General features: G+C 35.0%; 5 protein-coding genes and 1 pseudogene across 7 annotated transcripts; 2 read left to right on the top strand and 4 right to left on the bottom strand.

The window, feature by feature from the left end:
- The first annotated feature begins 411 nt into the window (after positions 1 to 411).
- BGAL3 (beta-galactosidase 3) lies at positions 412 to 5,532 on the top strand. The gene is given in 17 exon segments (XM_088217380.1): positions 412 to 878; positions 983 to 1,078; positions 1,166 to 1,278; positions 1,434 to 1,500; positions 1,695 to 1,787; positions 2,007 to 2,150; positions 2,395 to 2,483; positions 2,724 to 2,829; positions 2,935 to 3,022; positions 3,303 to 3,421; positions 3,508 to 3,672; positions 3,819 to 3,997; positions 4,287 to 4,398; positions 4,400 to 4,588; positions 4,922 to 5,032; positions 5,115 to 5,228; positions 5,326 to 5,532. Coding segments are annotated over 17 exon segments (2,157 nt in total). The 5' UTR covers positions 412 to 713.
- Positions 5,533 to 5,543: 11 nt separating this feature from the next.
- LOC148266204 (beta-galactosidase 3 pseudogene) lies at positions 5,544 to 6,195 on the top strand (annotated as a pseudogene).
- A 4,019-nt stretch (positions 6,196 to 10,214) lies between these two features.
- On the bottom strand, positions 10,215 to 12,315 carry TRX1 (thioredoxin H-type 1). The gene is made up of 3 exons (XM_022052402.2): positions 12,134 to 12,315; positions 10,792 to 10,914; positions 10,215 to 10,539 (listed from the first exon to the last, which is right to left on the bottom strand). The coding sequence occupies exons 1-3, from the start codon at positions 12,221 to 12,223 to the stop codon at positions 10,396 to 10,398; spliced, it is 357 nt and encodes a 118-aa protein (XP_021908094.2). The 5' UTR covers positions 12,224 to 12,315; the 3' UTR covers positions 10,215 to 10,395.
- Positions 12,316 to 12,889: 574 nt separating this feature from the next.
- On the bottom strand, positions 12,890 to 15,027 carry LOC110822398 (thioredoxin H1-like). Its single transcript, XM_022052510.2, has 3 exons — positions 14,864 to 15,027; positions 13,637 to 13,759; positions 12,890 to 13,338 (listed from the first exon to the last, which is right to left on the bottom strand). Exons 1-3 carry the CDS (start codon positions 14,951 to 14,953, stop codon positions 13,171 to 13,173), a joined length of 381 nt encoding a protein of 126 aa, XP_021908202.1. The 5' UTR covers positions 14,954 to 15,027; the 3' UTR covers positions 12,890 to 13,170.
- Positions 15,028 to 16,269: 1,242 nt separating this feature from the next.
- RTH (RTE1-homolog) lies at positions 16,270 to 18,880 on the bottom strand. 2 transcript variants are annotated; one of them, XM_022052404.2, is made up of 3 exons: positions 18,733 to 18,880; positions 17,306 to 17,618; positions 16,270 to 17,005 (listed from the first exon to the last, which is right to left on the bottom strand). In XM_022052404.2, exons 2-3 carry the CDS (start codon positions 17,573 to 17,575, stop codon positions 16,571 to 16,573), a joined length of 705 nt encoding a protein of 234 aa, XP_021908096.1. In that variant the 5' UTR covers positions 17,576 to 17,618; positions 18,733 to 18,880; the 3' UTR covers positions 16,270 to 16,570. The 2 variants fall into 2 exon arrangements, with proteins under 2 accessions (XP_021908096.1, XP_088073509.1); XM_088217383.1 differs by lacking the exon at positions 18,733 to 18,880 and having other exon boundaries at positions 16,362 to 17,005; positions 17,306 to 17,719.
- Positions 18,881 to 19,718: 838 nt separating this feature from the next.
- Positions 19,719 to 22,224, bottom strand: UMAMIT6 (nodulin MtN21 /EamA-like transporter family protein). Of its 2 annotated transcripts, none has more exons than XM_022052330.2 (6): positions 21,933 to 22,224; positions 21,785 to 21,847; positions 21,585 to 21,701; positions 21,094 to 21,496; positions 20,494 to 20,645; positions 19,719 to 20,245 (listed from the first exon to the last, which is right to left on the bottom strand). In XM_022052330.2, exons 1-6 carry the CDS (start codon positions 22,118 to 22,120, stop codon positions 20,065 to 20,067), a joined length of 1,104 nt encoding a protein of 367 aa, XP_021908022.1. In that variant the 5' UTR covers positions 22,121 to 22,224; the 3' UTR covers positions 19,719 to 20,064. The 2 variants fall into 2 exon arrangements, with proteins under 2 accessions (XP_021908022.1, XP_021908023.1); XM_022052331.2 differs by having other exon boundaries at positions 22,013 to 22,216.
- Between the last annotated feature and the right edge of the window lie 24 nt (positions 22,225 to 22,248).

Genomic DNA, 22,248 nt, shown 5'->3' on the forward strand with positions numbered 1-22,248 from the left:
AGAAGAATCGAGACAAAAACGAGAAAAGGAAAAGGCGGGTGTCTGGTTTTAGACTTCGCGGGTTCACATGGAAGCGTCTTTGTGGGGCCCACCAAAAAGCAGGAAGCACAAGCACTTGTGTCTATATTGATCCATCCGTCTATTATATTTCCCAAAATACCCCCACTCAAACATAAATTGACAAGTAATTTAACAGCTTTGGCTGTGTCGGCGGCTTGTGTTAAAATTTCGAGGGTAAATATGTAAATTCAGGTAATCAAAACTCCGCCTCTAATTTTCCGTCTAATACGTTGCTCTCTTCTCATTTCCTTTTCGTCTTCAGTTCATCGGTGCTACGTCGTTTCATTCACTTCCATTTTTTTTTAAAAATATTTTCTTAATTTTATTATTATTTTTCTGTAATTAGCTCAGAGCCACCACGTAGCGACGACTGCGGACACTTGTGAGGTGGGACGGTAAACATCACTTATAAATGGTGCTCTTCGCAGCGTCAGTTTCGTTCTGACCTGGAAGGCAGCTGTGAGTGTGAACTCCGAAGAAACTCCATGGACTCTGCTCTTACTCTGTTTGATCAGTCTCTTTTCTAAGTTGTCTTATTCTGCTTCTTCTTCTTCTTTCATCTTCTCCTCCATAAAAGCAGAGTCAAGGGGTTCTCTGCTTGTGGTTTCGGTGAACTTTGAAATACTTGAAAGCGAGATTGGAATTAGAGGAAGATGGGAACTGTCTCTGCTTCGAGATTGCTAGCTGTTCTTTGCTTCTTCTTATTTCTGGGTTTGATCAAATGCAGCGTCACCTACGATAGGAAGGCGATAGTAATCAATGGCCAAAGGAGAATCCTCTTTTCCGGCTCCATACATTACCCGAGAAGCACTCCTGATGTATCAAATCTTTCCCCATTCTCCTGATTAATACAATTTCTTCACCATTTTATTTTATCTTGCACCCGGGTGGTTGATTTTGTTGACTAATGGTGTCTGTGCAGATGTGGGAAGATCTGATACAGAAGGCTAAAGATGGAGGCCTTGACGTGGTCGAGACCTACGTTTTCTGGAACCTTCACGAGCCATCTCCTGGCAATGTACTTCACTTCACTTTTCTTTGCAATTCGTACTGTGTTTTGCTCTCTTCTTTTCTTCCAAGTCTAATTTTTTTTGGTGGGTTTTAGTATAATTTCGAAGGGAGATATGATCTTGTGAGATTTATAAAGATTATCCAGAAAGCAGGGCTTTATACTCATCTTCGCATTGGACCTTATGTTTGTGCTGAGTGGAATTTCGGGTACTGATAACTTCTTCTTCTAGATCTACGTTTACTATGCTCAAGAAAATTTCTCTTTCTGGGCTTTGCTTCCCTTTTAACTTTGTGGGCTTTTAGGGTCTTATAATGTAGGCTAATTTATTTTTTACCTAATTGTATGTTGCTGTTTTGTACAGAGGTTTTCCGGTTTGGCTGAAGTATGTCCCTGGAATCAGCTTTAGAACAGACAATGAGCCTTTCAAGGTCTCATTTCTTCCATTTCCTTTTGTATTTTGTGATCAGACTATGAATTGATGCAAAGTTAAAGCGAATTGATGTTAATTATTTCCATTGGTACATATGTCTATGTTTATGTGTTTGTATGCATATATGCGTATGTGTGTGTGTGTGTGTATGTGTGTGTGCGCGTGCGTGTTAAAATCAAATTGTTGTTGCAGAGAGCTATGCAAGGGTTCACAGAGAAGATTGTGGGACTGATGAAGAGTGAAAACTTGTTTGAGTCCCAGGGTGGCCCCATTATCCTCTCTCAGGTATCAGCATTTTGGTCTTTGCCTTTTCATTTGTGTACCCTTCTTAGTATTTAAAATTTTTGCTATTTTATAAAATTTAAGACAATTGAATTTCCAATTTGAGATTTCTGATAGGGGTGAATTTGACAATGGTCTATGTTAGTGGCTCTTAAAAATCCAGCGTAGTTGCAATGATTTCATGTGTTTATTTTCTGGGCCTGTCTTTTGGGTTTAATGCAGATTGAGAATGAGTACGGGAAACAGAGCAAGTTATTAGGCGCCGATGGATATAATTATATGAGTTGGGCAGCAAAAATGGCTGTTGAAACAGGAACAGGTGTCCCCTGGGTCATGTGCAAAGAAGACGATGCACCAGATCCGGTGGTATGTACTTTTCATAGCCCAGTTTCATTGTTGCAAGTTGAGGAGTTAGATTTGAGTTTATTTCATTTTCAATTGTTTGCTTTTTTGTTTGGTGCTTCTATTTGTTGAATAAGCAAGTAAAGAAAAGGATAAATGATGGGAACAAACAAAATAGTTTTCAAGATAGCAACCAAGAAAACAATTTGTTTGTGTTTTGTTGTGTCTTTTAAGTGATTAAGTGTTGTATCCTGGCTGATGGAGACAGATAAACACGTGCAATGGTTTTTACTGTGAAGCATTCTCTCCTAACAAACCTTACAAGCCCAAGATCTGGACGGAGGCATGGAGTGGCTGGTAATTTCTTGTCTCACACGGAAAAGAAAATGAGATTAATTAGTTCTAAATAAAGGCTTAGGCAACTACTGTTAGCGAATTGAAGTTGAGTTTTTAATATATGGTGGTTCTGGCCGAAAAAGTTTCTGAGAGATTTTGTTTGGCTTAGGAATGGTATAAAAAGAGAGCCCAATGAATTACTTCAAAATGATAATTCTGGATTCAAAATGCTATTGCTTATCTGTTACATTAAATGTGAAGGTTCACAGACTTTGGTGGCCCCATCCACCAGCGGCCAGTTCAGGATCTTGCATTTGCAGTTGCTAAGTTCATACAAAAAGGAGGGTCCTTTGTCAACTATTACATGGTTGGTTGTTTTTCTAAAGTTCACTTTCATAGATTATCTTTCAATGCTAACACTTATTTTATTTTATTTTAATAAATGAATTTTTTTGTCTATTCTGTGAAACAGTATCATGGAGGGACTAACTTTGGACGAACAGCCGGAGGTCCTTTCATCACCACCAGCTATGACTATGACGCTCCAATAGATGAATATGGTAAGGAGCAAAATTCATTTCCTTATTTATCTGAGTTCTTATTGCTGATATTCATCTCGGAGGATTGTTCTCTATCATAAACACCAATAACAAAGTTAACGGACTGTTGTCGCCGATACTGATTGGCACCAAACAGATCCATATCTGGCTTTGTTGAACTCTGTACTTTAAGAAATTTATGCATGCTGATCTGTTTTCCTTGTTATTTTATTGCCCACATTATACTAATGCACCAGATGATTGGAAATGAAACTGACTGCTTCAGTGAAAAAATTCATAGGTTTGATCAGGCAACCAAAATATGGTCACCTCAAGGAGCTTCACAAGGCAATTAAAATGTGTGAGCGAGCCCTAGTTTCAGCTGATCCTATTATTACTTCATTAGGAAACTTTCAACAGGTTCACTTCTATTCTAGCACTGCGTTTCTGGTAGTTATATAAATTTTATTCCTTAATGATTCTGGCAAATCTTTGCCATTTTCCAGGCTCATGTTTACACTTCAGAATCAGGAGACTGTGCAGCTTTTCTCTCAAACTATGATACTAAATCTGCTGCAAGAGTGATGTTCAATAACATGCATTATAATTTGCCTCCCTGGTCCATCAGTATTCTTCCTGACTGCAGAAATGTAGTTTTTAATACTGCAAAGGTACACAGTCAAAAGAAGTAAATTTCCGTGTATCTTTTGCAGCAGCTAAACTAATTAAGCTTAGTTCTTCGAAATTTTGTTCTTATCATCTGTAGACATTGAATATCATCTTACGTGATAATTTATTTCTTCTTTCTTTTTTTCAGGTTGGTGTCCAGACATCAAACATGGAAATGTTACCTACCAGCTCTCAGATGTTCTCATGGGAGACCTATGATGAGGACGTTTCTTCTCTGGATGAGAGCTCAACATTTACTGCTTCTGGTCTCCTGGAGCAGGTAAATGTTACAAGGGATGCAAGTGACTATCTTTGGTACATTACCAGGTAAGAGTGACCTCCTGTTATTGATATACGCTGACGAGTATGTACTGATTGTCTATTATGAAGACTTACCTGCATATTATGTTCAGCTTGCAATGAATAATACCCCTACGGGTTCAATTATATTAGAGACTAAAATACTTCTATAGCAGCCATTTATATCTTGGTATCAATGCATATTTTCAAAATGGAAATGATATCTATTTAACTGTGTTAAATTTTAGCGAGAATCCTTTAGAATGAACTTTTTTGTTTTAATTTTTATTAACCTTCCTTCTAAATGTAATTGCAGTGTTGATATTAGTTCCTCTGAGTCATTCCTGCATGGAAAAGAACTACCAACTCTCCTTGTTCAATCAACAGGACATGCTTTGCATGTCTTTATTAACGGGCAGCTTTCAGGTGTATACTTTATCTAATTCCCGTGGTCTCCTGATTTATCCCGTTGGTTGTTTGCTAATCACAGTTTATATGTCTCAAATAGGTTCTGCTTTTGGGACGAGGGAGAGAAGGAGATTCACATATACTGGGAAGGTCAATTTGCATGCTGGAACAAACAGAATTGCTCTGCTGAGTGTTGCCGTTGGATTGCCGGTTAGTTCCTCTTATAAGTGACATGAAGCTGATTGAAACTAAACTCAAGTGGTCGATGAACTGCCATACTTAAAACTTGTCAGACCTTCAGCAACCATGAACTTGAGAGTAAACATCTGTTATTATATTGACCATGTTGCCACATGAAGACTTAAGGCATACTAGAAATGCACTTTAAGCCAGTGATTATTGGTGATGTTGGTAGATAGTTGTGTTGGGTGATTTTTTAATCCTTACAAAACCATAATAGATTTACCTGGTTATATCTATATATTGTGTAAGCTGTATATGACCTGATAATGTGCTTTTTAATTTTTGTTTTTCGGCCTAAAGAATGTTGGAGGACACTTTGAGTCATGGAACACAGGAATTCTTGGTCCAGTTGCATTGCATGGACTTAACCAGGGAAAATGGGATCTATCCTGGCAGAAGTGGACTTACCAGGTCAGTGGTCCTTGCCTCTGCATTTGTTGATTGTCTTATTGAATTAGATGGTCCATGAGTCATGGTTGACTTTTTTGAACAGGTTGGCCTCAAAGGAGAGGCTATGAACCTTGTCTCTCCAAATGGCATGTCCTCAGTAGAATGGATCGCGGGATCACTGGCAGTGCAGAAACAGCAACCATTGACCTGGCATAAGGTATAAAAGCAAAGAAAAATATAACTTTGAGATGTCAAACAAAAATAACTAACCCATTAATTTTAGAAGTTCGACTTAATGGCTTTGATTTTTGCAGGCTTATTTTGATGCACCAGAAGGAGATGAGCCATTGGCTTTGGACATGGATGGTATGGGAAAAGGTGAAATATGGATTAATGGACAGAGCATAGGAAGATATTGGACAGCATACGCTAGCGGTACCTGCAATGGCTGCAGTTATGCTGGGACATTTCGACCTACCAAGTGTCAAGCTGGTTGTGGCCAGCCTACTCAACAATGGTAACTGTTCACAAGATGGAGAATTCACAGAAGTTTTCTACCCTTAAAAAAAAAATAAGAAAGATTTTTCACTTTGTTCCTAATGAAATTTTATTTACAGGTACCATGTGCCCAGGTCTTGGCTGAAGCCAACTCAAAATCTGTTGGTCATCTTCGAGGAACTCGGAGGGGATCCCTCAAGAATTTCTCTGGTGAAGAGATCGGTTGCTAGTGTCTGTGCTGAAGTCTCTGAGTTCCACCCAACCATTAAAAACTGGCACATTGAGAGCTATGGAAGGGCAGAAGAATTGCACCGGCCAAAAGTTCACTTGCGGTGTAGTCCTGGACAGGCCATTTCTTCAATTAAATTTGCAAGCTTTGGCACCCCTCTAGGAACTTGTGGGAGTTACCAGCAAGGACCTTGCCATGCTTCTACCTCATATGCCATACTAGAGAAGGTACTGACCCTTCAAATTCTCAAATCTCACATCTGTAAGAAGAATCTTTCAGAAATACATTGATCACCACTTTATTTCCTCTTTTGCAGAAGTGTGTAGGTAAGCAAAGATGCGCCGTGACCATAGCCAACAGCAACTTTGGCCAAGACCCATGTCCCAACATCCTCAAGCGGTTATCAGTGGAAGCTGTCTGTGCTCCAGTGACTTACACAAATAATTGGAAGGGTTAAGGAGGCCAAAATACAGATAAAAACACTCTTTTCTTCATATATATTCACGTGAAGTAAGTTAACCGTACACAACCGGCATGTGAAGCGAAAAAAACAGAACCAAAACTAGAATAGAGGAAGTTGTTTTTTTACATTTGGAAAGTAAAGTAGATAGGAGGTTATTACCTTTGAATTGGGGGAGAAGGTAATGACCAAATTGTTTTAGACGAGAGCTGAGTAGAAATCTTGTAAAGTAGTGACTGTAGGGTGAAATGGTAAATTCATGGAGTCCTACAACTTGGGGCTCTGAGGTGAACTTGAAGCTCCTGGCCTCTGCCTTTTAACCGGAATCCGGGAAGTGTCTCAGATTTGGTATTGTGTTTTAATTTTGTTCTTTTCAAAATTTTAGAGATGTACAGGGGAAGAGTTAAAAAAGCTTCCTTTGTATATTTATGTCCATGTTAGGAGTGGATCCTACTCATCCTTATGTTTTTAATCTTGCAGTTTCTGATGATGAAAAGTTCAAATTTATTTTTCCACATTTTCCCTGTCTTTACCTATATTCTAGTTATGTTTTTTATCTGAAGGGAATTCTGAATATGTTACTTTGGATGCATCAATGTTTCAGTAATATTCTAATATTTTATTAATCAGTAATTCTACCTAATAATTACTAAAATATTTTTAAAACATAAAAGCTAAAATCAAAAGCTGATCGACGAATCTGGACGCCAACATTCATTTGCATACTCTGCTGCCCTGACTCTCGATCTAAATCCGTCTATCAGTTTGTGAATCGAAGACGAAAACGAACATGTTGATTCAGTCCGATTTTTTTTATCCAAACTGAAAAATGTGCACTCCTATATTATGCATTGTCGTAACTTATCACACACTTTCTTGAAGAAGTTAAATTTCAGAATTTAGTTTTGGACTCAAGTCTTCACTGTCATTGTATCACATATAACTTGTAAGTTGGCAACAGTTTAAAACCAAACAAATTTAGATAATGACAAAATTCAATAGTGTTTTGACTTAAATTCACTTTTACACATTTATTTTTAAAATATCAACAAATTTATACTCGTAATATACCTAGTTTGTGTTCATAATATTCTATCTCCACCCACCTCGTATTTCATTATATCTCATATTTTTTATCCATCTTATTTGAGGTAGGTTGAGTCACCTGCTAGAATACCCATCACTATACATAAGACTATGAACCCAGAGACGAAGGGCTTTAAAAATACACTATACACATGATGCTGGAGAAGACTATATTCAAGTTAATCATCAATCATTCCTTGCAAGCTTTGAAGGCAGCAGCATTTTGGAACTTCAAAATTCCCAGAGTACAGAAATTGTTCATTGACATTGGAAATCGAGTCATCGAGTTGTTAAAGGTGAAACTTATAGGATTCTTTATAATGCCAGTGCAGCCATCAAGAAATAAGAGACACAATTGATTAAGAAACAAAAAAAGTGAACTCTATCTCAAATATATAAGCAAATCAATTTTATCAAAGAATGTTCTGCACTATGAAGGAAAACTACATTGATCTCCAGGACTTGCAGGTAGACCCACATGATACCAAGATGGGCTACTGTTGGATCTCATCAGCCATTTAATCGAAGCTTGGAACTCTCTACTACTGTTTCATTTTCATGTCTGAGAAACAAAAGCCAAATGTTACTAGATCTAGAAATTGCAGGGCAAACAGTCAAGGAATACGACATCACATACATTAGAGATGCCCACTTGAACAAGCATGTATACATACACAAGAGGGTTGGAGGTCGAATGGAGGACGAAGAAATTATAGAGAATATATAAGCAGCAAGTTGCATATGGATACAAGTCCGAGTCGTTTCTGTATCACACCGTACTGCACACCGTGAGCGAAACATATATTATCTTCTTTCTAATATCTTTTTCTTATTGTTTGAATGGTATTCTAAATCATATCCTAAACAATATTGCACCCCATAAAAAAGGAGCTGGGAAAGATTCGGGTTGAAACAGAACAATAATCAGCCAAAGAATCAAAAGAGACAAAAGAGATTGTTGCTTTCTGATGGCAGAAAGAACATGACAAGAGACATTTTCAATTCAATGGGGTAGAGAATTATTCATCACGAACGTTGCAGATCCAGCTTCCATTCTTCTTTTTTTTTTTTTTTTTTTTCCGAAGAGAAGTCCTAATTCTTATTTCTTCTACTCTCAAAAATACAATATTTTTTTCCATCACCAGCCAGTATTTCCTTCTCACCACATTACAGAAATGATTTAATCTTATAACCGCGCTGCTCTGAGGCAGAAACGCAGATGGGTTCCCCTTCATTTGTAGTCTAATATAAAAGTTTTGCTTATATTTATATGAGCTGCAGATTTACACTCTTCTAAATGGGTATCTGATGATCAAAATTATGCTTAAAATAGACACCAAGAACTAACAAATGCGTATGTTGATCAAACTGGTGAACGATATGTTGGTCATCACTCACTTTCTGATCCTTTTCAAATGATTCAAAACCAGTTCTTGAAACAGGCTTAAGCGATAGTTTGGACAGCTATAAAGAAACACCAAGGCGGGGTGTATATGCAAATTAAAACTAACTGAGCCGAAATCCAACTACCTCAGACCATGGAGACCTTGGCGCCAACCTCCTTCATATTGGAGATAATCTTCTCTTCCTTGAGACAAAAAAGAGATGGCAAACATGTGACATTATGATCACTCAAATCAATATGAAGCTGTAAGTTCATGGATATGGAGTGAATGAAACATTAGCATCTGTCTTTCAGAAAATTATTAGAAAATATAGATACATTGCTGCGAATTGTTTAATAGAAAGAATAGAACATGAATCATATTTTCTGAAGAAGGTTTGCGACGTCGATCAAATGCTAGAAAAATTCTAAACTTAAGGATCTTAATACAAGTCGAGATTAAACTTACACGACGTGCCCTATCAGTCTCAACAACAATTTCAAGTTGTGTAAGTTCCTTAAGTTTGAGTTTTTCCAACTTTTGCTATTTTCTCCTACGTTGTTCTTCCTCTTCTTCTTGAGCCTAAGTCATCATTTTTATAGATAAGAATAGCCAATGGTATGCTAGCAAGTGTTCGAATCTTGACTGTTGATTTTTTCTTTTTCTTTTTCCTTTCCCTCTTTCTTTTGGCTTGTGTTTGTGTATATTTAGATGTGTGTATGTATATATATATATATCTATTTATTTAGTTGTTTTTGTTCTTTTTCTTTTTTTGTTTTATGTGCGTGTATATATATATACACAGGCGTGTATATATATATATGTGTGTGTGTGGTGTACTGGTTTCAACAAGCTCTGATTGATATAGTTTCGTAGGCACATGCAAGTTTGCTTGGGATAAAAGAGAAGCCATAATCTTTAGGTTACTTTGAAAAGTAATCGACACCATTTCCAATAAATATCTTATTATTTGTACACACTGTTTCTTTTCTTTTCTTTTTCTTTCCTCTCTCTCTCTCTCTCTCTCTCTCTTTCCTGTACATACACTGTATATATATTTTCTCTCCTTTGTTGGTTGCAGCAGGAGATTGGGTCTGCATTTCTTTCTTTTTCTTCTTTCTTTTTTCCACTTCTGGCCGAACAAACCTTTTTCTTTACCTCTTCTTCGTTCCCCTTTGTTTTCTCTTCTATTTCTCAGAAGGAGTATTACACCACACAGAAAAAATTCTGCTTGAATAGGCTTTATAATAGGATAATGAAAAAGATAATAAATTTTAAATAACTGAAGAAAGGGGTAAGATATAAATAAATAGGTAAGACTCAAACACTCTTTTTTGGAATAGGTGGTGAATTTTCAACCCTCATAATTTTTAAAATAAATGGATATTCATCTTACTACATACATTGTTGTTGGTATTGATTTGTGGAATGAAATTTTATCTTCATTCTCCTCCAATTAATCAGTTCTTCAAAAATTAACAGCACAAGCATAACGAAATATACTACACTATAATCCAAATTTGTAAATGCAAAGATCACTCATAATTAGCAGTAATGCCCTCCAAATTAAAGAGCTAATTTAATCCTGTGAAAAGGATATAATAGAAGTAACTCACAGATTCATCCAACACCGCTACAGTCCATATAGCACTAGATTTAAAAAAGCCACATATTTCAGGTCTCTCTCTCTCTCTATATATATATATATATATAAATAATATCATCATTATGCAGAAGCAGTTTCCATATGCTTTGCAATTGTCTGCTGGAGTTCATCTTTCTTTGCTCCCACAACCTTGTCCACAATCTTACCCTCTTTGAGGAACATGAAGGTTGGCATGGCCTCCACAGCCCAGTCAGTCGCAACCGACTACACGTCATAGAGTATCAATTAATTGATTTTTGCAAAAGCAAAAGCATAGTTTTTCACTTCAAACTCATAACGCCAGAGGGATCAGCACTACGTAGTTATTAAGGAGATTCATGTCATAGACATCATGCTTTTGAGAAAATTTTCCTATATTTTATTGTAATTTAGTAACTTCATGCATCAGATAATCATCGATATTTTACATTTTATTGTAAAAGTGCCCTTACGGATGTGAAGTTCAGGGTAATTTACCTTAAGTTCATCAACATCCACCTTGATAAAGGTAACATTGGGCAGTTTCTTGGCCAATTCTGCCAGGAAAGGTGAAATGAAGCGGCATGGTCCGCACCATGAAGCTGTGAAATCAACTACTACCTGAACAAACAAAGTGGATGACTAAGAGCTTAAAACCCACCAGCTAGCTATATAAATTGATCCGTTGAAAGGGTACTTTGAATTAAAAGTCATTCTCACACCAATTTTTCACAAGGTTAAGAATCTTACCAGTTCAGTTCTATTAATGGCATGTCATGCTTATCAGAATTACGAACTTAATTTAGAAAATATGTACATCTTCGTCTAAAAAGAACGTTTTGACATTTTATCTACAGATCGGCTAGTATCTTAGAATTATCTTGTGTATTTCAACTTATTCTATATTCCTAATCAATTAACATTTTTAATTTTCAGAACAATCATACACATGGTAACATAATTTCTTCTTTTTCTAAATCTATCTTCGTGCTTACGAGACATAATGACTCAAAAGGCATGATCTTCTCCTAAAACATGAGAAACAATTTTCATGCGCGCAATGGACCCAGGATTTCATAAACACAAGTGGGACAAAGTAATCTTTTTGACTTTTTTTTTTTTCTCTCTCAGGATTTCTTTATTGTTTTATATTTTCGTTTTTGATTTTAATGTAAATTATCCAACATAAAACTCAACATCAATCACACCTGTCAAGATGATCAACACTAATCGTCCAAATTAAAGTGAATAATGATTTATTGTCTTATATAAATGACAAAGATACTCTGTACTTTCAAAAAGTATATATAAATAAGTGTATAACAATTCATAATTTTAATTTCTATAATTAAATTAATTTCTCTCCTCAAAGTAAATTTAAATTTAAAAAAAAAAAAAAAAAACTAAAGCTTCTTTTGCAAGTTTTCATATCGTGTATTTTGTAAATAAATAAAATCTAAAAAAAGTTCATAGGATATTCACCCAACCTTCCTACATGTAACGTTTGTTTTAATATTAAATTTCCAATCAGTTAAATCCCCAAACATCTGCATAATTCAAACTCCTGCAAAATATAAAATCTCTAATGATAAACCCTAACAAATATTTTTAAAAAGAGAATAAATTATATTTCAATTAAAAATGAAAAGAACTTAACAAACATTGAATAGATTAAGCAAAATAATAGCGATTAAACAAAAAAAGAACAACTAAAAAAAAAAAAAAAAACCGGATCACGGAAAACAACCTAATATCAAATCAAATCAAATCTCAGAAAATTAAAAAAAAAATATATATATATATATATAGATATATATTAGAAAATAACGAAGAAGATTACCAGCTTCTTCGATTCATTTCCCTTTTGAAGTTGCTCGTTCCACGAATCGATAGTGTGGCAACTGATAACTTGTCCCTCTTCTGCTGCCATTTTCTTCTAAAGCCTCTCTAAGATTTTTCACCCTGCGGATTTACAGATGACAATGCCTTGTCTCTCCTTGGTAGTTTTCTTGAACGGCGCTCTTATCGGTGTTATAAATAGACCCTACTCATGTTTTATTTACGATTTTGCCATCCGAGATAATGACGACACGCATTATCCAACGTAGGCATATTTGACTTATTATGTATAAACCTAAGGGAAGTTTTTATATTATATTTAAAAAATTATTTTTTAAATACAACCTAATGTATATAAAAATGTTAAAACTTACATTTCAAAGGAGACTTGGAAATTTTAACAGCTAATTACAGAAGTAACAAATATAAAAATTATTATTTATTTTTTAAATAGAGTCATATATATTTTTAAGCATATTCTATTTATGGGGAAGGCATATTATTTGTCCTTCATGATTTTTCTTTTAATATTCCATGGTGATGATTTTTCTTACATAAGAATTTACTACATTAAAGAACTAAATTACTGTGAAGATTAAATTTTAATAAAAATATAAGTGGAAAAATATCAGATATAATAAATATAACTTATATAAAAATTTTGAAAAAAAGATTCAACAGATTCACCAGCATGAAGCTGTACAGGAAAGAGATTACTCCAATTTCATTTAAAGTCATGTTTTTATTAACTTAAATATAAACTAGAAAGATTTTTAAATTCATTCATACCAGCATAGCAGTTTTGTATGAAAACATCAAACTGACAGCAGAAACATACCCAATATGCTACAGACCATAATCCAATCTTTGTCAAGCAAAGATGACTTAATTATTAAATTAAACAGCTACACATATGGTGACAATGATACATGACAAGGGACTCACATATAAATCCAAACACAAAATACTGGATTACCGACAACAGTCATGCAATTCTGAAGTCTACATAGCTTCATGTAAAAGCCACAAGGTAGATTATCACTGTATGGCAGGGGCAGGAGCAGGAGCAGGTGCTGATGCTGAATGCTTTATGATTGTCTGGTGGAGATTTTCTTTATCTGCTCCCACAATTTTCTCCACAATCTTGCCCTCCTTCAAGAACAGGAAAGTCGGCATAGCCTCCACATCCCACTCAGCTGCAACCGCCTACACACCCCACAAATTAATTAACCAATGTTATCAAAATTTTCAAAACATTGGAATTTCAACCAGGAAAAGCTATTAGTAAGTTCAGGGTGACAATATTACATTTTAATTATTTGATATGTACAATTTAGTAATATTTTCCCCAGTGTTCTAGGGGTCACTTAGACAGTGTACAACTTTCCTTTCAGCAATCATAGGCAGATCCAAACTCTGTGTTTAAAGAATAATAGTTTTCTAGATTCACCTATCGTTCACAATTAAGCACAACAATTAGTGGTTTGAGTTGTCTTTATATTACCTGCAGCTCATCGACATCAACTTTGAGGAATATGATATCGGTGAATTTCTTGGCCAGCTCTGACAGGTAAGGTGCAATGAAGCGGCATGGCGGACACCATGATGCAGTGAAATCAACAACTACCTGCACCACCAACTTGGCTAGCTAAAACCCAGAAACTACATAAACTGATTCATCGAAAGGTAGAGAATCTATTGTTAATGACTTGGGATACTTCAACTAATTTATCAATAACTTGTACTGCCTTTTCTTAAGGGAGGAAAAAAAAACATCTGGAACAAAATTCTTTGTAAATACACAACTACTCTCTGATTAGGACAGGAATGTAAACTGTACTAGAAAGACAAAAAATTGAGCTCATATGAAATTTTATCTAGAATTATAACAATATATTTCAAATTCCATCCACTGGACTTTGTATAAAATCTTATCTCGAATTGAGATAATGCATTCAACAAAACTAATGAAATTTGATTTTACTATTACAATTTCACATTAAATTCGAAATGAGGCTTTTTTTAAAAATCATTTTAAAAAGTATACACAAATTCACAAATAAATCTATATGATTAGTACCTTCAATTTTTGTTTTAGAATGTTTTTTTTTTTTTTTTTTTTTAAAGATAGAGACTGAAATCAACCTATCAGAGTTATAATTTCTTTAACTCCCCTGTGCTACCTGAGTACCAAAAAACTACTCTCGTGATTAGGTCTCAGACGCTCAGTTTACATGTATGCAAGCCTAATATGATAAATGTTTCAGTCACCCAGCAGATTATAATTCCAATAACCATCTAAGTAAATTATCTCTCCCATAAAAGAGATTACTAAATGCTTTATCTATGTGGCTTTCGTTTTTCATCCAGATCCAGACGCTTAAATCCCAAACCTCCATATTATCAGACTTCTAAGAACAGCACGAAAACATCTGATTACAGAAAACTCGCGGTTTAGAGAAAGGACAACTAATTAAAATATACGGAAAGCAAAAAAAATGATTTCTCTTTTAATTAAACGGAAAAAGCTTGACGAAAATGCCATAGATTCGAACAAAATATAGGTTAAATCAAAACAGATATCCGATCAGTTAATCAATGCCAGAATACCAATAGACAGGATAACTCGAGAAGTAGAAAAGCAATAGAAAACGGAATAAAATGCCTAAATTAAAATAAATTAATAGATGAAATATCTATTATCGAGGAAAAAAAGAGAACTAGAAAATACCAGCTTCTTGGATTCATTTCCCTTATTGAGTTGCTCCTTCCACGAATCGATAGTGTGACAACTGATAACTTGACCCTCTTCTGCTGCCATTTTCGCAATTCTCTCGCACAGGAAGAAGAAAACGAGGTTACTTCTCTGTTAATCACAGACACATTTCTCACGCCTCTCGGTACCAATAAATAGGCTGGTCTTATGTAATAGACCTGAAGTTAGCTTATAATTACAGTTTAGCCATCCTCGCTAAAGGCGATGGGTATTTCCGTCATCACATGCGTAGTTGCGAGCAGCCTCAGAATCATAGGATATCTATATGTGGGTAGAATGGTAATTAGAACCCTAAGAAAAATTGGATAACAAAACATGTAAATTTTTTTAAAAAATAAACAACTAAATATAATATTTCAAAACCAATACGCAAAACTTAGTATACAAGAAATTTTATTTCTTTTTAGTTCAAAGTTAATGTTTGAGACACAAAAGTCTTGGATTCCAACCTCCAAAGTCTACATTAGAAAAAAAAAAATTAATTTATTAATCAATAATTAATAAAAATTGATTTGTTAATTAGGTTCGGATTGGATTAGGTAATTTATTCTGTCCGAAGCAGATTCGATAGGATTTTTTTATAATAAAATTAGGTTCGGATTAGATTAAATATAGGTCGGTGGGAAAAAATGTCTACAGTAGAGCGGGTTGGGATTAGGCTTCAAAAACTTATTTTAACCTCATTTACTATATATATATATATATATAATTTTTGTATTAATTAATATACAAAGTATATGTCAATGTAAGTTTATGTTGTTGTGTGTGTATATATAAGTTTGTGTATCTGTATGTATACGTATATACATTGTCTTTTATAACAAATATATATTTGTCTACTGGATTGTATATATACTAGTTTTCTTTTTGTACTAACAAAACCATTTTTGCATTGGGTACGCATATACATAAAAAAAAAAAATTATTTAAAAAGGAACAAAAAATATTATTGTTCTTCCAGAAAAATAATATAAAGTAAAAGTTTAAATTAATTCCGAATTCAAAACAAATTATGATTTATATAATATAAGTGAATAGAATAAAATCCAACCTCAACCCCAACTCATTACTCTCTCTAATCCATCCGCGAATAAAGAGAGAAAACTATCGTTTTATTAGGTAAAAAAAATTATTAAGTGAAATTAAAAACTTAAACTCACTATTTTATTAATAAAATTACGTTAATTAAATTAAAGTTTTCTTCAACTAAAGTAATCATAATAAATAAAAAACTTAGACATAACCTTTTCAATCTTCAAAAGAATGAAGATAAATGATATTTTAATTCATTAACCCCTATAAGAAATCATGATTACAAGACGTATTATACTCAGTGATTTCATTTTTAAATTGTAATTCAATAGACTAAACTCCAACTCCATAGCAGTAAATTCCATTACATCATACAATGCACGTATTTGACAAACCCTGGCACGGCTGAAAAGAAAAAAAGTAACCAAATAACCAGTCAGTGTTTAAAAACATAAAGGAAACGTACAATTACAGTGGTGATCTTTGAATCAACTGCCTCTTTGTCCATTATTGCAATTACGATTTCTCAGCTGCCGAACGGATTCTCTTGTGATCTTTTTGGCGTATAACCAAAGCATCCATGGTTTTATGGGCATTGTTTTAGGGAAACCAAATACATCAATAAAAAAGTTATAAGTGAATCAAATTCTTAAAACAGTATGTACCCAAAAGAAACCAACCAACAAGAAATGAGATGAAAAAGGCCCAGAAAGTTAGGAAAGTCGTGCCCCCAAATGCAAATCCAAGCCCCGAGACTAGAACGAAGGGTAAAAAGGATTTGATCATGGCTGCTCTGTTTACCCAGCAACCCTTGAAGAAAATGAAAGCTGCAAGGTTCACCACATTCCACCCACCGGATCTGAAACTTAATCTGTTTAGATTGTTTGCTACAAAAGAGTGGCAATTGCAAGTAAGTAGATTATAGGACAGGTGTTGGAACTCCTGTGTACTATTTCTCAGTGCATCATCCCATGTCAATGTGCCCCTTCCATGATCCATTTGGCTCATCCATTGGTGTCCATCCTCACCTCTGAATGAAGCTGGAAGCGAAGAAATGCAACATTCCTGGCAAAAGTTTTTGTAGGATGCAGATGAAAATTAGGAGGAAACAGAAACTGATAAGCATTTACTCCTTGGAATGCAACCCCCTTTGTTAAATCTTTTACATCAATCTCAACCCAGTAATGTTAATACGCTTGTGACTAATAGGCCTAAAAAAGCCATTGTAATGCATAAATTTACTATAAGAGGAATTCATAAGAATGGCCCAGCTACTCTAATTCCAGTAAGCCACTAGCAGGCTAATAAATGCATCACTAGCTGAAAAACACCTCCATATTTTCAGGGATAATAATGCAAAAATACCTTTTCCTTGCTTATTTGAAAATAGCGAGCCACAGCTCCAAACGCAAAATTATCAACACAGACAAAATTTGGCCCTGCAAAATCCAAAACCACTCCATCTTCTCTGCAGATGCCAATATGACCGATGAAAGGTATAAGCCATGAAATAACAGGAAGGGGTGTCCAGACAATACAGCACGGAAACCGTGCTCTCTTTGGATCAATTTCCATATTAACTGCAAAACTTTCATTGATCATCAACTGATGCTCAGGGTCCCCTCTTTCTTCCATAATCGAAATCCCAAAACACTGGAGTCTTGATTGCTTTAATGAACTGATTAGTTGTTGATGAATCACAAACGTAGTTTAAAAACTCAATCTAGTAAGTAAGACAATCATGCCAAAACAAAAGGATATAACTTTCTATTATGCAAGTTTAAGTGCTTTCTAAATCTTTAGCCTAAATGCTTGATGATCCTCCTATATCTGATTTTCTCTAAAGCACATCAAACTGAGAACTCTATTGAAACTTCAGAACAGTTTAAAAACTCAATCTAGTAAGTAAGACAATCATGCCAAAACAAAAGGATATAACTTTCTATTATGCAAGTTTAAGTGCTTTCTAAATCTTTAGCCTAAATGCTTGATGATCCTCCTATATCTGATTTTCTCTAAAGCACATCAAACTGAGAACTCTATTGAAACTTCAGAACAGTTTAAAATCCAACTGAAGAATATTCGAATTGTGACCAAACCCAAACATTTTCCAAAGCAATTCAAGAATTTTGAATGCGTCTAGGACCATACACGAAACAGCTAGAACAAATTAATTGATCTGCACTTAAAGATTACAGAGAAACCGGAAAGGACCAAGTGATTGACCATTATGTGGTTCAGAACTCTTAGTTAACAGAGCTAGTCATATCAGAGAAAACAACTCTTCCTTTTCTAACAAAAGTCCCCTTTTTATATCCACATCGCATAATCTTGTCCAAACCAAGTTTCTAATAAAGGATTAGGGTTTCCACAGACGATTACCAAAGAATACATAAACAGCCGCCATTAAGCCTAAGCTCAAGCATAACATTTCTTGAGCACATTCAAAAAACTTGCTTCGTTTGTTAAACTACCAATTAACTCTCCATTGATGCAAAGAAAACTGAAAATGTTGAAATAAATAATTAAATTACTTCTTAAGGTAAATCAAAACCTAAGAATTTGGGGACGCAGAAAACTAAAATAAATATTGCAACGGTTAGAATTAGGTCTAAAACTGGGTTAATCCAAAGAACGCAGTGCTAAGAATCAGGGAAATTGGAAAATCGAGGGCAATAGAAGCAATTGTTTCAACAAAAACCACAAATAATTGAAGAAGCCGAGAGAGGAATTGTTAAGGAAACATAGAAGAAGAAGAAGAAGAAGAAGAAGAAGAAGAAGAAGCGAAGTACCTTGGATTGGGGGCTAGAGGAGAAGAGTAACAGATTACGGGCGCGATTCGTGAGTCGCCGAATCGAATACGTTTCTTGGGCTTCGGCTTCTTCCTCTGCTATGTAGGCCTATTTTGTTTGGTTAGCAGGTTACGATTAACCCAAATCTAGCTTGTTTACTGCCCCGTTTTCAGGAATAAACAAAAACTTCTTGGTCATTTAGACTGGATGTTTATTTTTTCTTAAACTCAATGAACAACTTATTTTCTCAGGGGAGAACAAAAAAAAATCATCAATACATAAATCAAAATTAGAGTTCGTTTGGTGCAGTTTTTACTTGCAATTTCTATATTTTAAACATATTTTTATAATTAAACAAATAAAAAATATTTAAAAGTTAATTTTATTGAATATAAAACTTCACTTTTTTTAAAAAAAAAATTAATAATATTTTCTATTATTATTTTACCTAAATACCAAATAAATTTTAATTAAAAGTACTTCCAATCGATATTCATATTAACAACATTTCAAAACTCACAGCACAACTTACAATCCATCCAAAACGGATCACTTAAACTTGTTTACTTCTTGGTCTTGGCTTTTAGTAAAATATATTAAAAGAAGATGCTTTTATTGACTAATGAAATCAAACACCATGATGAAGTTCAGTCAGAAATTTTTTAATAGGAAACGTTAAAGCAATGTGATAACAAATGGGAATAAATTAGGGTTATCAAGAACTGTCACTTTGAACAAATTTCCAAATCAATGCATGAATTAAAAATTCTGCACCATTTTTAATTAAAACAAAGAGGATGGCTGCTAGAATCCACAAAAAGCACCCTTTGATTTTTCTTTTAATATGATCAAATCATGAGACAACTTCAATGTAAACTTATAGATCAGAAAGTTAATGGAACAAAATTTTGAATGCACTAAATTCATTTCAAGTAACTGCATCATTTAAATCGCTTGGTAAAATATTTAATATGGGTAGACAAAACTTAAAAGAACAAAATCTTATTGTTACATTTATAAGAGATTTTATGCTGACAATGATCCTTGCATTTCAATTTCCAATCTCCTACATCTGTAGATACATTATCATGATCCGGCCTTCTGTCACCTTCAGATTCTTCTTATACAGACCTCAAAGGCTGTTATTTAGAATTTAACAGTTAGTGAAGACCAAATCACGGTACTTACCCATAAACCGAGTAAGTACAGAGTTTATCGATCTCTATAATGTAGTGGTAAGTAGCAATTAGCCACTACTAATCTGGTAATGTCAATCAGTAGATGCAAAAAAGTCGAAGAGCATCAACTTGGAGCTTCTTAACATTTTGGTCATCAGCTGGAGGTGGGAAGCAGTGGTTCTGCAATGGAGGATGATTTAAGGCCAGAACCATTTGCTTCACAGTCTTCCAAAACTGAGTTAATCATGGTGTTCCCTGAAGCATAATTGATTTCTGCATTTTTTCCCAGAACAACCAGATACAATCCTGCTATTATTAATACTGCTCCAATAATCCTGCACATCACATTCCAAGAAGCAAAAGAAATATACAATAAGCTGCACTTATAAGCTAGTTTTATTTGAAAAGGAAGTCACAGGAGTATTTGTTTTGTGTCTTGACTTATAAGCCAATGAATTGTAAGCCAAAAATTATACATATATATATATATAGCTTTCATTCTCCGGCTTATAAGCCATACATGAGTTTAAAGAAGATTTTTAACACCTGTAATCTAATGAAAATTTGGAAAGAGGAAACTTACCCTCCCAAGTAGAACTCTTCACCTAAAGTAATGGTAGCCATTATAGCAGCAACTAAGGTTTGTAGAGGTAAGTATGCTAAAACAAACAATGGCCCTGCCCTGTCCACAACCCATATCTGTATTGCAAACACCATTGCTGATGCCACTAAACCCTGCAGCCACCAGTACATGGATGCCATAGGAATATGAATATCGAATCAGAACAAGCATATATTTGGCCTTATAGAATATTAACACTATATGGATGATTAAAGAATACAAAATGTTTGCTGTTCAATCCATATAACCTACTTTTACGAAGGAAATAGAATCCAAATTCACTGTAAAGAAACTCCATATTGCCAAAATTTTGCTAATATAACATTTTGCCACAAACTAATCTTCAAAATGGCGTTGACAATTGATAAACAATCTAGTTTAATCAAGTTTTCCAAAAAGTTAAAGTTGATACTGAAGGTTCGATCTATTATCAAGCGCACTAGATTTTTAAACATTAAAATTGTGTGAAACAACAAAGTTAGATCCCATTTTCTAAAAAATCTAAGTTAACAGTAATGGAATGAAAGCATTAGTATGAGTGGAAACCTTCACTATACTAACCGCGTAGAGAAGAGTGAACAGTTCGGTTGCAGATTGGATCTGCCATGCCTGAAAATCTCTCTCAAAGTAAGCTGCAATTCCCAGAAACTGAAAAACAGCAAAGAAGCAGGAATAGGATATGAAGGAGAATCGAGCTGGGTATTTCTTCAAGAGAGGTGCCTGCAACACAATCCAGCAAGACCAACACAAGCAATGACCCATAAGACATAGGCAGCCCAAGGTCCAATTCTTCCCCTCAGCATTTCCTAATGGAAACACTAACAGTGATAGTTTTGATCCTGAACTTGGACCATAAATAACTGGACCTTTGTAAAGAGTTATAAGCAAAGCTCCATTGACAGATACAATGGTCCCCAAGACCTTAGCTACACCATCTTTTCTTCTTAAGTTCAGCTCTTCTATTCTGCAACACAAAAGGGCACAAAAACCAGTAATCTCAGTGGGTCAATGATGAAAACACTGTATACGAATGGAGAAGATGAGTCGCTGACCCTAGCAACACAGCCATGATGAAAGACACGGCTGGGACAGCATTCTCTGTGGCTGAAGCAAATGTGGGCGTGGAATTATCTAATCCAAATATGTAAAAACCTTGATTCAATGTTATTCTGCAGAAGAGAAAGATCAATAATGAGGGAATTCAAGCAGAAATTCAGTGATATTCACATGGATAAATTAGATTAGATCATACCCGACTAATCCCAGAAGGAAGAACTGTATCAGAAACGAGATGGTTAATGGCGGTCTGTCTTTCCTGCAAATAGAACAACGGAGTGGGATGTGTTAAAAACTTTGAAGGCATCAGTAATGGTGATAAAAGGGGGTTTAACTGCGTATACTTCTCTAGGAAATAAGCAGAGGGAGCTAGGACAGCGAAAGCTATGGTGTTCCTGTAAAGCGGGAAAACCAGTTTGCTTACACGCATGTTGAGGGCGAGTCGCATGATGACATGGTTTCCGCCATAGCCGAGCAGGAAGACTAGCATGGCTATGTGCAGCCTCGCTCGCTCAGGCGGCAACCAAGACATGATGCGTTAGAATTTGCAGACCCCAGAACCAGCTAGCTTCGGCGAGTGGAGACGAGATTTGGATGGAGTGAGGCGAGGCTCTTTGGACCAAACCGGTTGAGACACAGAAGACGTATTTTTTACCAAAA

Source organism: Carica papaya, chromosome 4, assembly GCF_054855325.1.
Source record: "Carica papaya isolate Zhongbai chromosome 4, ASM5485532v1, whole genome shotgun sequence".
NCBI lineage: Eukaryota > Viridiplantae > Streptophyta > Magnoliopsida > Brassicales > Caricaceae > Carica > Carica papaya.

Bases quoted from the DNA above. Each gene is read 5' to 3' on its own strand.
- TRX1 (XM_022052402.2), bottom strand. From the start codon at position 12,223: ATGGCAGCAGAAGAGGGACAAGTTATCAGTTGCCACACTATCGATTCG. The intron at 10,915-12,133 runs GTAATCTTCTTC...TTGTTTGTTCAG, and splicing joins GAAATGAATCGAAGAAGCTG to GTAGTAGTTGATTTCACAGC. The intron at 10,540-10,791 runs GTAAATTACCCT...TATGACGTGTAG, and splicing joins TGGATGTTGATGAACTTAAG to TCGGTTGCGACTGACTGGGC.
- LOC110822398 (XM_022052510.2), bottom strand. From the start codon at position 14,953: ATGGCAGCAGAAGAGGGTCAAGTTATCAGTTGTCACACTATCGATTCG. The intron at 13,760-14,863 runs GTATTTTCTAGT...TTGGTGGTGCAG, and splicing joins GAAATGAATCCAAGAAGCTG to GTAGTTGTTGATTTCACTGC. The intron at 13,339-13,636 runs GTAATATAAAGA...TGGGGTGTGTAG, and splicing joins TTGATGTCGATGAGCTGCAG to GCGGTTGCAGCTGAGTGGGA.
- RTH (XM_022052404.2), bottom strand. From the start codon at position 17,575: ATGGAAGAAAGAGGGGACCCTGAGCATCAGTTGATGATCAATGAAAGT. The intron at 17,006-17,305 runs GTATTTTTGCAT...AACTTTTGCCAG, and splicing joins TTCAAATAAGCAAGGAAAAG to GAATGTTGCATTTCTTCGCT.
- UMAMIT6 (XM_022052330.2), bottom strand. From the start codon at position 22,120: ATGTCTTGGTTGCCGCCTGAGCGAGCGAGGCTGCACATAGCCATGCTA. The intron at 21,848-21,932 runs GTATACGCAGTT...TTCTATTTGCAG, and splicing joins TCTGCTTATTTCCTAGAGAA to GAAAGACAGACCGCCATTAA. The intron at 21,497-21,584 runs GTCAGCGACTCA...TTTGTGTTGCAG, and splicing joins ATCATGGCTGTGTTGCTAGG to AATAGAAGAGCTGAACTTAA.